The 12,930-nt window shown below is 33.2% G+C and overlaps 1 protein-coding gene across 1 annotated transcript in view; it reads right to left on the reverse strand.

Annotated features, from left to right (window-relative positions):
* The window catches only part of LOC134281707 (limbic system-associated membrane protein-like), a gene marked incomplete at its 3' end in the record, with an annotated part of 32,276 nt that extends 21,201 nt beyond the window's left edge, over positions 1-11,075 (reverse strand). The window contains exons 1-4 of the mRNA XM_062764143.1: positions 11,012-11,075; positions 8,201-8,470; positions 7,285-7,542; positions 677-961 (exon numbers count right to left, since the gene is read on the reverse strand). Of these exons, the coding sequence (XP_062620127.1) occupies positions 677-961; positions 7,285-7,542; positions 8,201-8,470; positions 11,012-11,075 (877 nt within the window). The remainder of the gene's footprint in view (positions 1-676; positions 962-7,284; positions 7,543-8,200; positions 8,471-11,011) is intronic.
* Positions 11,076-12,930: the final 1,855 nt, after the last annotated feature.

A 12,930-nucleotide genomic window follows, 5' to 3' on the forward strand; every position in this document is an offset into this window, starting at 1 on the left:
TGGTATAAAGTACTACAGAAAATAAATACGTAAATATTCATGTACCATTCTACGTGGAGAATCAAAATTATATATAATTTATTAATTGCTTCAATAGAAAAAAAATAAATATAAAATACAACCCAGAGAATTGAAATAAATAAATATAGACTAATATTTTCATTATCATAATAGATTTACACTTTGCATTTACACGTTTTGCTTCTATGTACAATGTTTGGATTTATATTGAATTAAATCAACACGTTCGATCTTTTATCCAAATCGACAGATCAATATGCTATTTTGATTGGTTGACGCGCTGATTGGTTAATCGCTAAAACTGATGGACAGCTCTGTAAAGAAATACCGAACGCGCGTTCGCTCTCTGGGACACTGAATTTGGGGTTTGCTCTCTGGGTCAGCTTCGGGTTCGCTCGGGGTCCGCTACGGGTTCGCTTTAGGTCCGCTCGGTGTCAGCCCTAGCGGACCCCGAGCGAACCCTAAGCAGACCCAGAGAGCGAACCCGGGTGCGCTCCGTGTTCGATTTCTGTTAAGTTGTGTCCAGTCGGTACTGTAGTAGCATTTTGAAGAAGTGTTTTCAGAGGGACATACATACAGGCTGAAAAGACGGACCCATTACTATCACATAAGCTCTTCTGGTCTTTGTCCAGTAGAACTAAAAATGAAGACTTACTTTTAGGAATGACATCAACATATATATCAGCTTCTCCAACGGTATTTTTTATTTTCAAAATGTAAACTCCATAATCGCTCTTTGTAACCGATGTCTGGTTATATCTGATAGTGAAATTATTCACAGCATTCACAAAAATTTTGCTAGTCATTTCACTGACAACAGTTTTGTTTATACGTGTTAGTTGATAACTTGGTTTTGGATATGCTATGACATTGACTGAAAATTCAATTCCAATTTCATCTGTTATTCCAAGTGTAATGTTTTTTACCATTTGTGGTATACCTGTAGAGAAGAAAAAGTTTTGTAACCAGAACGCTAAAACTTTTGGAATCTCAATAAGGTAAAACCTTTGTCGGAAAAGTCTTTTTTAAAGGATTTTCAAACTTTTCAAATTGAGTAATTTAAGAACTTGCTTTTGAATCAATGAAGATTACATGAAGCTTCCTTGTAATTCAATGTATTGCAGCCGGTGCAGCTTTAACAATTTTCACATTGACTAAAGATTATATATCTTTGAGCCATTTTTAGGACACAGGCTCATAAATAGAAAAAAATCCACAAAATCTCTGTTTTTGAAATTTATGACTTAAACAATATTTAGAAAATTTCTTTCGAAATGAATTTCTTTTTGTTTAAAATCAGCATAAAAGATCAAATGTACATTACAACAAAATATAGGCAAATTAATAGCTAAATATTGTGCTTTTTAAAGCTTTTTTTTAAATTCAATCTACAAGAATTTAGAATTACAGATTTACAAAAAGTCTTCGTGAGAGAGTTTTTATTATTCTTAAGTTTTCACCAAAGGTCAATTTATTTTTACAATAGCTCAAGGTAAAACGTTCACATCGTATAAATATATCATTGATTAACAGATTAAAGGTAATTGAAAACATTTTTAAAAAATAATTTATTTGAGAAAAAGTATATAAAAATGATGCATATTTTTTTTAAAGAACCTGTATGTTTAATGCTGCACTATGGAACGCCGTTACTGCCTTATAGCAGAACACAACAAATGCATTGCGTCAACCTTCCATTACATTATGTCAACACTTTATGACATTTACTCACACTGCTATTGCATTGTGTCAACCTTCCATTACATTATGTCAACTCTTTATGACATTAACCCACAATACTATTGCATTATGTCAATCTTTCATTACATTATGTCAACTCTTTATGACATTTACACGCACTACTATTGCGTTATGTCAACTTTCCATTACATTATGTTTAGTCTTTATGGCATTAAGTCGCACTTTAATTACACTGCGAAAATCTTCTATTGCATTATATCAGCTCTTTACAATTTTACGTGGTGTAAAGATGTTTTTATATATTTTCAGCTCATTATTACATTATGTGCACTCTCTACTATTTGGTCTAAGTAGTTCATTACATGATGTGAATTTATCTTTAATTCAATATCAAGTCTATATTACACGATGTCAGAATTTCATTACATGATCTGAACAAATTGTCACATGTGGCCAATTCTTTATTACATTGTGTCATCAATATGCTACAGGACGACGGGAATCTATTACATGATGTCAATTTTCCCTAACTTTTTGACAAATCATTATTATGTTATGCCATTGTATCTTTACATTGTTTCTAAAATGTTAGCCTCTTGTCAGTATATCTTAGAATATTTCAACTCTTTATTGTGTCACGTAAGGTTTAGATTATGCCTAAAATTTCGTTTTGTGTTTTCAATATTACATGCACATATGTTAAACATTGCAAATAATTTAAATTAAATATATCAAATATTAAATTATACACAAGACTTAGTAATTCCTTAATTAAATATCAGGTTAAAATTTATAGATAGGATCAAGTTCCCGTGGAATCCTTACTAACGATTGTTTTCTTTAACGTCGAAATTCAATGGCCGTTTAATCTCATAATTATCGCAAATCAAATAGTATGTGTAGCACATTCTACATTAGGAATGCAGCAATTTTTTCATTTTATTTTGAAAAGTACGAAAATTCTGATCTAACTACAAAACACTGTCCTAAGCTTTTTATCAGTCTTCAACCCTTCTTTTTTTTTTTTTTTAAAAAGTGTAAACGCATCGAATTTCATACGTGCACCAATGTGTGGGTGGGGAGAGGGGAGATCCCCCCTCTCATCTTTATAGTGACCAAAATATGCATGAAATTAATCAATTGCTTTTACTTTGAAGGACATTGCATTAGTTTCACATAAAGTATAACTGAAATAAACATAATGATAGATTGACATAATGAATGCATAGTTTTATGCTATAAGGCAGTGATGGCGTTCCATACTGCACTTTTAGTGAAAACCATCATCATTGAACAGCTGTTGAAGGGCAAGTTGAACGTTAATGGTCTCTGAAAGGCTGTTATTGAAAGCATTATATATATATATATATATATATATATATATATATATATATATATATATATATATATATATATATATATATATATATATATATATATATATATATATATATATATATATATATATATATAATGCAAATGGCAGATGTTATGATGTTATGCAATGATGAATTTCACTAAAAGTTCGTATGTTAACTTAGTGTATTTTATAAAGAAGATGCATTTTTAAAAGAATTTTTCTCGATAAATATCCTTTTTAGATTTTTTGACTTCTTCTCAAGAACCACTGAACCAAACTTGCTACAAGGTATCCTTGGATGAAGGTGATTCAAATTTTTTCATATGAAGAGTCATGCCCTATTCCAAGGGGATATAATTAAAAATTACTGAAAAAAAGCTGTGAATTTTCAAAATTTTTCTCCTCAATAACCACTGGACCGGGAAAGATGAAACTTATGTGAAACATCCCCAGGTAGTGTAGATTCAAGTTTGTTCACATTATGACCCCCGGGGGTAGGGCGGGGCCACAATGGACGATCCAAGTTTTACAAAGGAATATATATAGGAAAATCTTCTTGAGAACAGCAAAATCATGATTGGTCTTGTTTACATGAACACATACTCATGTAGTTTAGATACCGATTTGTGAAAATCATGACCCTCAGGGTTGGGTGGGACCACAATTAAAGTTCAAACTTATAGGGAAAAAACCACAGTAAAAAAATATGTAAGCATCCTTATTAGTGTCGATTCAAGTTTGCATAGACACAGGTTTGTTCAAATCATACCGCCAACCCTTTTAGGATCGGAACCACTTATGCATTAGTGAACTGATTATTTTCCTAGCCACAGTGCTCAGATGAGCGATGTGTCCCATGGGCCTCAAGTTTAAAGTATTTGTTATCAAGTGATAACTTTTTTTCTGTAACTTGATGATATATTTATAAACTGAAAAAGTTTTTAACTTTATAAACCACATAGTTTTGGAGCTATTATTAAATAAATTTTTGGGCAGGTTTACCTTTTGTGAAACCGTAATATCATAAATTGATACCCATCTGATTAATAAACATGAATAAATATACTCATAAAAAAGAAACACATTGCAGGAATAATAGCTGAAAAATTTAGGATTGTTTTGACATACCTTTTTTAAGGATTGATACGATGCATCCGAGTAAAATGCGCTATTTTTAAATGCAAATTCTTAACATTATAGCTATTGTACAAATTTCAGGCACAAAGGGGCTATCAACGGGGGGGGGTCTCGATATTTTGAATCTGATTTTATCTGAAAATTTACGCTGTCTAAAAATGCTCATCTGAATGTTGCATAGCACAGAAAGGGAAATGGGCGACAGGAAGAAGGTGTATCGCAGTCTAAAATTACAAGAGGATTTAATGTTAGACACAGCACCATATCTAACCTATAAAACATAAACTATAACCATGGAACACCAAATGTGTGCAAAAAAATACAGGAGACCACGTTTGACATCAGCAGCACTTCAGAGGATTACGTAAATTTCATGAATATAACACAATGATATCATCTAATTTTATTTTTAGCCGGGCTTATTGCTCAAAGAGCAATTGCCGGCTTATGTGATCCAGTTCAAGGCAGGATGTTGACCCCATAGTCGCCATTTTAAAGTTACATGCAAAAATATAGTTCTTACTCTCAACCGCTTTTGAGATAATACAAACGCCAAATAAAGCAACAAAAATAAAATGAAGTTTTATCTATATAAAATAAACATTAGTAGTAATGACTTTGAAAACTTCATAAGTCAAAGAACATAGTTCATTAGCGTAAGGATTTTTGAAAATCAGTGTTACCGTAGTTCTCTACACATATGAGGTAAAGCAGGAGAGGGAACCAGACTTTCCTGTTTGTTTACATTCAGCTGCGGTACCAGATTAATTCTGATTCTGGCAAAATCGGACCGTGGTATTAGGATTGAAAAACTCACTGTCAGTGTCTTATCATTTATATTGATAGTTTAAAAAAAAATCATCAGAATATAAAAGTGATTCGTGTCAGAAATCCATTCTACTCTGTAAATGAGCCCGGCTTTCTGTACTTCTGAGTACTTTGATTTTTTTTGCAAGAAAAATGTTACCTTTATTTATGCAAAAACATCATGCTTTATATACTGATAAAAGTTCAACTCTAAAAACAGAATCTCTGGATCTATGAAATTCACAATTTTGAAATAGGCACCTTTGCATATCAAAAGTATGCACTTAGTTTATTGGCTCAATACCCAAGAGAAAAATTGAATTATTTTTGAAAAATTGTCCTGATATAATCAACCCTGCCGAAAGTATTATTAGAACCCCTGACCCAGGGGCTATGTAATTCGCAATTTGTTATCAAAATTATGCACTTAGTTTATTGGCTCAATACCCAAGAGAAAAGGTGAATTATTTTTGAAAAATTGTCCTGATATAATCAACCCTGCCGAAAGTATTATTAGAACCCCTGACCCAGGGGCTATGTAATTCGCAATTTGTTAGAGACACTTTTGCTCATCAAAACTATACTGTTTGTTTGTTTCCTGAATATTTAGGAGCAGAAACTATTTTTTGCTCCACACCGCGAATTACACAATTTAGTTACAAAGCTCAATTGTTGTTACAATCATACTGATAGTTTGACTGGTTGATGTCTAGGAGTAAAGAAGAATTTTCCTAACTGCACTTATTTTGATTGTTTTAGACCTATCCTTGAGGCACCAGAGGACAGGGCCAATAAATTTCAAAAGGTTTGTTCCCCTTTACCTGTACATGCTGAAAATGTACAAATTATATACGTACCACATGACAAACGTCGCACGACTGACAATGCACAATGAAGGATAGAGAGAGGAGCAATAGGTCTCTTGAGCCACTCACACTTAAAATTTACCATAGTTTCATTTTTTTTTTACCAAGGATTCTTCGTATTAAATTATTTTTTCTCCACTCTTTTTCATAATTCTTGTTTAGAGATTTTGTGCAAGACTCTGAATTCGAACAAACTTTTATACCTTTGACCCAAGAATGATTTGTTCGGTTGATATAATGGTACATGTGTCTGGAGAAGAAAATGTTCAAAATTTAAAGAGGACAGAAGGACGTAAGACTTAGGTAATGTATTGATCGTCGTGCGTTAATAGTTGAACATTTTCAACTTCCTCAAATTTTGGCATTGAAAATATATATGTGCAGGGGAACAAAAAATTATTGGTATCTTTTATATTTTGTACTATTGATTGAATGAGTTGGTTGTTCTTGATGATAATTAAGTCTATATCATCAAATTATAAACCAGAAGTCTTTATCGAGACTGAAGCTCTAATGGCTGTACTTATAACAAAAAAAAGAGAAAAGAAGCTTGGGACTTGAAATTTTACAACAGCAATTAATAGAATAATGATCGTTGATTAAGTCTCATTTTGTGGCAAGATATTGCAATAAGACTACAACTGTAGGCGTAGCTTTTAATAAAAGTTTAGGTATTTTCAATTTTACCTACCATGGCAACGCCATTCATCAAAATAACAAAGTTAAAAAAAGATAAAGACAATTATGTATCTTAGTATAGTCTACTTGCATTCCACATTAAATAATAAGAATACCAAAACTGTGTTTGGAGTATCATTTTCATTATATTTTACAGAATTTTCTATTTTTACTAACCACAGCAACACTGTTCATCAAAATAAAATCCGACATATAGATTTATCTATCCTAATATAGTCTACTTGTGTGCCAAATTATATTGAGATCAAACCAAAACTGTAGGAGGAGTAGCCTTTTGAAAGTTATTCACAGAAATTTCTATTTTTAGTAACCTCGGCAAAACCGTTCAACGAAATCAAATACCGATAAATAGAATTCAGTGTCTAAGAGTAGTCTACTAGTGTGCCAAGTTATATAGAAATCAGACCAAATCTGTAGGAGAAATAGCATTTTGAAAAATTTTCAAAAACATACCTATTTTTAGTAACCACGGCAACACTATTCATCGAAATCAAAAACCGATAAAGAAAATTATCTATTTTAGTGTACTCTACTTGTGTGCCAAGTTATATTGAATTCAGACCAAAACTGTAGGAGGACAGACAGACAGACAGACAAATAGCTAGACAGACGCCGGACGCATTACCATCGCATAAGCTTTTCTGCATGGTCTCTGACCAGTAGAGCTAAAAATTAACCCTTGTTTCTACTTACAATAAACAAACAATTGCACTTGTGCAGAGTCACTGTTGATTTTATTGCTGGCCTTAAGTGTGTAATTCCCAGTATCTGTACATTTGGTCTTATCTATAGTATATTTGGCAGTAGTCACTGACTCTTGTTTATGAACTTTTTCAGATCCTTTGAACCAGGATACATCTGAAGCTGGGTTACTGGAAATGTTCCGAAATAATGTAATCTCCTGACTCTCATTTGCATAAAATGTTGGCCCTCGTAGTACTACAGGAGGATCTAAAAGAAAAGAAATATCAAATAAGTATCCAACCTTCCAATAATATTAAGGGAATATTAAGGGACCCTCTCAAAGAAGGGTACTACTACTATAGGATCATATAGGAAAATGCCAATTATTCGCACTTTAAAGCAAGTTATACAAATACTACATTAGACTTTTTGCTCAAATTGAAATTCAAGTATGATAAGCAATACTATATTGTACATTATATGTAAGAAAAACACAAAATTTTACCATCTTGCTACCAATCGGGTCATTTTAAAAAGCCAAAAATTAACAATTTCTCCTATTTTTATGAGTACTTCAAAATATGACAGATACAAAAGATTGATTCCAAAAGTATAATTAAAATAATTGAACGATACTCACAATTTAACAAATTTCCAAAGCATACATTCAATGCTATTTTTAAAATAACATTTTGATTGTTTTACAATTAAAACAAGTATTAAAATGTTTTTATCAATATTTATCTTTACATTAAAATAAAAAGTGACTGTGGGAGCAGTGCCAAATTGATAGATATTGCTAGTTTCGGTGTTATAAAAAGTCCCCTCTTTATTCGAACGTAAAAAAATGTTTAATTTTATCAGCTTTGGTTCCTTTATATCTTTAACTACATGTTTGTCAAATTCCTCCTAAACAATAGCTTACAGAGTACATTGACAGTCATGGACTGACTGCTTGATCCTGTGCCTCCAATGCTGTAACTGTTTTGTGCTGTACACGTGTAGGTACCAGCACTGCCTCTCTGTATTCTCTGTATCCGTAGTACAGCACCATTCTGTCTAAATCCAGAGTCACCTGTCTTGGTCCAGTAGACAGTGTATTGGGAGGGATTTCCATTGGTGACAGAACACTTGACAGATAAGTCATCTTCTTCTATAATGTCTTTATTTGTCAAACTGGACACAGTCGAAGGATCTATAATGCAAAGCAATAAGTGCAAAAAATGTCAAATTTTGTTTGGTTAGCAAGTGACTCAATGCTAATTTTGTACTACTTCATGCAGATATGCCAAATTGGTCCTAAACCATAGAGTTTTACAAAACATATAAGGTTATCAGATATTAAATTGGTCCCCTCAATTTATATTGTTTATAAAGCAAATTAGTCCCATATTAACAAATTATCTATTAGTGTACATCCTAATATGTATATAATATGATCTGATAGAGCTTGCCATTACTTGGGAATGGATTTATCTAACCACTTCAAACTAGTATCACATCGAGGAAATAAAATTCAAATCCTGTAGCAAGACTGCGAGCTTTCATCTCTTGATGCCCTATTAATGCAAGTTTGATTTAGATAGGCTTTATCATATTTTTGTCATTGACTTGCACCAAAAACTTTAATCTGGTCACTTATCTGGAACATGTAGGACGAATCCTGCATCCGGAGCAAGTCCAGTTCTGCTCATCTTAAGATACATCATCCATGCAAAGGATGATGTGTCATATGGATCCAAGTAAATTTATATTTAAAAAAAATAGTGTAGTAGTACTTTTTCCGCGTGGTATTAATTTACGATATGTACGCGGTTCGCGGAAATTTATCCAAGCGTACTTAATATAAATATAATGCATATACCGACAGTCTAAGAAATCCGCATGATATTCTACCCGCGGATTAAACAGAAATTAAAATTCCGCGGAATTATTACCCCATGGAAAAAAGTACGTCTACAGTTGTCAAAGATTAAATAAAACACACCCTGACGAATGTTATCAGTTTAAGTAACACAATTAACATTTCTTTATAGTTAGTATAAATCCTAAAAAAATATTCATGCAGGTTTTGTTTAGGTAAGTTTTAATATTCATTGAGAATTAACCTGTTCCAAAATCTTTCTCCTGTTTAGTAATCGAGATAATGTCTTTCATTTCCTACAACCGAAGCAAGGCTGATAGTGTCCATCCTTAGAAGCGCCAACCATGTAAGTAAAATCAAATTGGGCTATAATATTATAGAGCTACTCCAATTACATTACCCTGGCCACTCATCTGGAAAATGTAGATCAGATCCAGCATCCGAAGCAAGACTGGTAGTGCCCATCCTTAGTGTATCATCCATGTAAGTTTGGTCCAGGTTGGGTTATAGTTACGTAACAAGAGGCCAAAGGGTCTTAAATCGCTCTTCTGATAAATTGTACAATCTATCACTTCTATTTGAAGTTTGAACTCTAAATATACTTAGACCCAAGATGCACCAACTTTCAAAGTTTAATGATTCTTACCCAGTAAGGACTGAAGGGGTATTTCAATATAGCTATAAAATACCATAAGTAGATCAGAGTGACGTACTTTTTGATTGAAATTGGAGAGTTTAATTTGTATTAAACGTAAGTTAATGTGAATTAAATTTGAACCACGCATACATGCCTTGTAAGTTAATGCGAAATTGCACGGAATTGTTTACTTCGAATTAATTCATGGTACTTTAAATTACTTAGCATTAGGTCCATTAGAACGTTAAGCAAATAAAGCTAATTCGAATTAAATTTTGAGGCATCCGTAATGGCAAAATTAAGTCAAATGCTACATGTCGGTGGTCAGCTTTTAGTACTTGTACTATGATTGAGTCAAAAACTGAGGAAAATTGTGTTAATCACTAAAATATGTGTACAGACACTGTAACATTATGTCAAATACATCTGCTACTGCATAATGTGACGTGATTTGCAAATGATGTCAGAATAGCGCCCTACTTACGCCTTACTGTAGAAGTAGAATTTTAATTTGCATTACTTTACTTTGCATTAGCTGTCGTGGGAACGCAATTTAATTGGATTTGTTTGATTTACTGCGAATAAAACCCGTGTGTGAACATAGCATTAGATGTATCATCCATGCAAGTTTGGTCCCAGGTAGGGTTATAGTTACGTAAAAATGGAACTACTACAAATACTTTAACCTAGTCACTCATCCAGAAAATGAAGGTCAGATACAGCATCCGAATCAAGTTTAGTAGTGATCATCCCTAGATGCATCATCCATGCAAGTATGTTCCAGGTAGGGCTTAAACTTACTTGGAAACGGGCCTGCTCCTTAAACTTTAACCTAATCACTAAGCTGGAAAGTACAGATCAGATCCAGCACCAAAAACAAAATTTGGAAGTGTCCATCCCTTGATTCATCATCCATGCAAGTATGGTGCAGGCAGGGCTTATTGTTGTTTTATAATAAACATGCTCCAAAAACTTTAACCTGGTCACTCTTCTCGAAAATGAAGGTCAAATCCAGCAACTGAAGCAAGTCTGGAAGTGTCCATGCAAGCTTGATCCAGGTAGGGCTTAAAGTTAAATGTATTTTGGATGACCTGGTCACCCAAACCCTTCAATTAATGGTCAGATCCATCGTTCAAAGCAAGTCTGATAGGTCCGTCCCTAGTCCATAATACATGAAATTTTGGTCCTGGAAGGACTTATATTTACTTAGAAATTGACCAGCTCAAAAACTTTACCTTGGAACTCATCTCGAAAATGTAGGTCAGATCCAGCATCTAAAGCTAGCCTGATAGTGTCCATCCTTATGTTAGACTTGATATTATCTTACAGAAGAGGCTACCGTTTTCTGAAAGACTCTAGGCAATATGGATACGTATTCTTTGTCGGATATGGAAAAAAAACTCCCATATCCATATCTTGTTTTCTTAATTTTTCATATGAAATGACAGTTTCAAATATGATTTTTCATCATCATTCCCAACGAATTATGCCTCAAAACACATTATTCAACCAAGCTAAACTTATGAAACAGGATTAAAGGAATATAAGTCTTAAATTTAATAGAAATGTAGGCACCTTTCATTTACTAGATCTTGACGATTGAAAACTAATCTTTAACAGATTGATTTTTTAAAATTGATTTTTGTTTTACTATAGGCAAAGGAGGAGAGTATTTCAAGGGCAGGTCAAGGTAGAAATTCAGGTCACATTCCGCTCTAAAACATTGATACTTAAACATGATGATTTTGTCTACATATACCGAGTATTCAGCCAATATGTATCTGTTATGCATTTAGATTCATTGAAACTGAGGCTATGATGGGTTGAATACCTTTAAGTAGACCAATACTCACACTACGTCACCGATAAATAGTAAAATCGGAACTACACTTTTTATTTCCGAGACGTGATTTTTGAACTGTATTGTTTTGGCTTTTGCTTGGCGTTTAAAATATTCGGTAATGATTTTGCTATAAGTCGGTAGCATAAAAAAACTAACAAACACTACTTATACAGTTTAAAAGACGAAAATGTAATATAGAAATAATGTATACGATATTTCTGTTATGAGAATATGCCGATGACCTAGACCACGTGTATGCAACATGTTTCAAATCGACAGACTATTTTCAACGGAGAATTGAAGCTATCATTGATCATAGTTTGCAAGTAAAGAATTGCTACGGTTTGACAATCATACATTTAATTATTTCAAACATTGCAATATCTATCTTGAATGATAATCACAATACACGCATATCCCTTACTGGCCCTGCAAACCTATCACATTAAATCACGATGTAGTTTCCTTGAAATTCAGAATTAAGGAAGAAGCACCTTTAAGCTTGCACATCATAATTATGTACTTATACAGGGTTCTCCACACGGGGTTTTACCATGTGCGCCATGGTTAAACGAGCTGCGCCATGGTTTAATTCGGCAGCCGCAATGATTAAATTTTATTGCATTTCAGTCCTAACACATACTTTTTTTTATGACCTGAGTAGATAATTGAGTTTATACTACGACTGCTATGCACCTCGCATGCCTCAAAGGAAAGCAGATTGTGCTAAACAAACACGTCGGTAATCAGCGACTACGTTGTGAAGCGTGACAATCGGTGGAGAGTCAATCAGCTGATCAGATGATCCATATTTTAATTTAAGAGTTAATTATCCAATACACATGTAAATAATTTTGGAGAACTTCAACATGTTTTCTACATGATTGGATATGTCACGGGTTTATAAAAGATGACAATTACGAGCATGAAAATCATCATGCATGCTGTGTCAGAAGAAAATGCTCCGTAAAAATTTCATATTCCTCCATAGTTAACAATTTCCCATGCTCTGTTTTTTCAGCTTTAACTTTATTATCTTTTTGATAAAATGTACATTGGGCTACGTCTCAATTTCCGTCTTATTATTATTATGCTTATTATTAGTTTTAATAAGTATAGTAGTACTTTTAGAATTACTTCCCGTTGTTATGAAACGTTCGCGTGGCGCTATTTTTAGCACTGGGCCACGTGGAGAAGGAAACAAAACTTGGTGATAAATGCAATATCTAGAAAAATAAAACGTTTAGAAAAAAGGGACACTGGTCCAAATGTTCCTTTGTGTGTAAACTTACAAAATACTACCCTTCATCA

This window comes from Saccostrea cucullata, unplaced genomic scaffold (genome assembly GCF_032062105.1).
Source record: "Saccostrea cucullata isolate Sc308-1 unplaced genomic scaffold, CSIRO_AGI_Scuc_v1 ctg6106, whole genome shotgun sequence".
Lineage (NCBI taxonomy): Eukaryota > Metazoa > Mollusca > Bivalvia > Ostreida > Ostreidae > Saccostrea > Saccostrea cuccullata.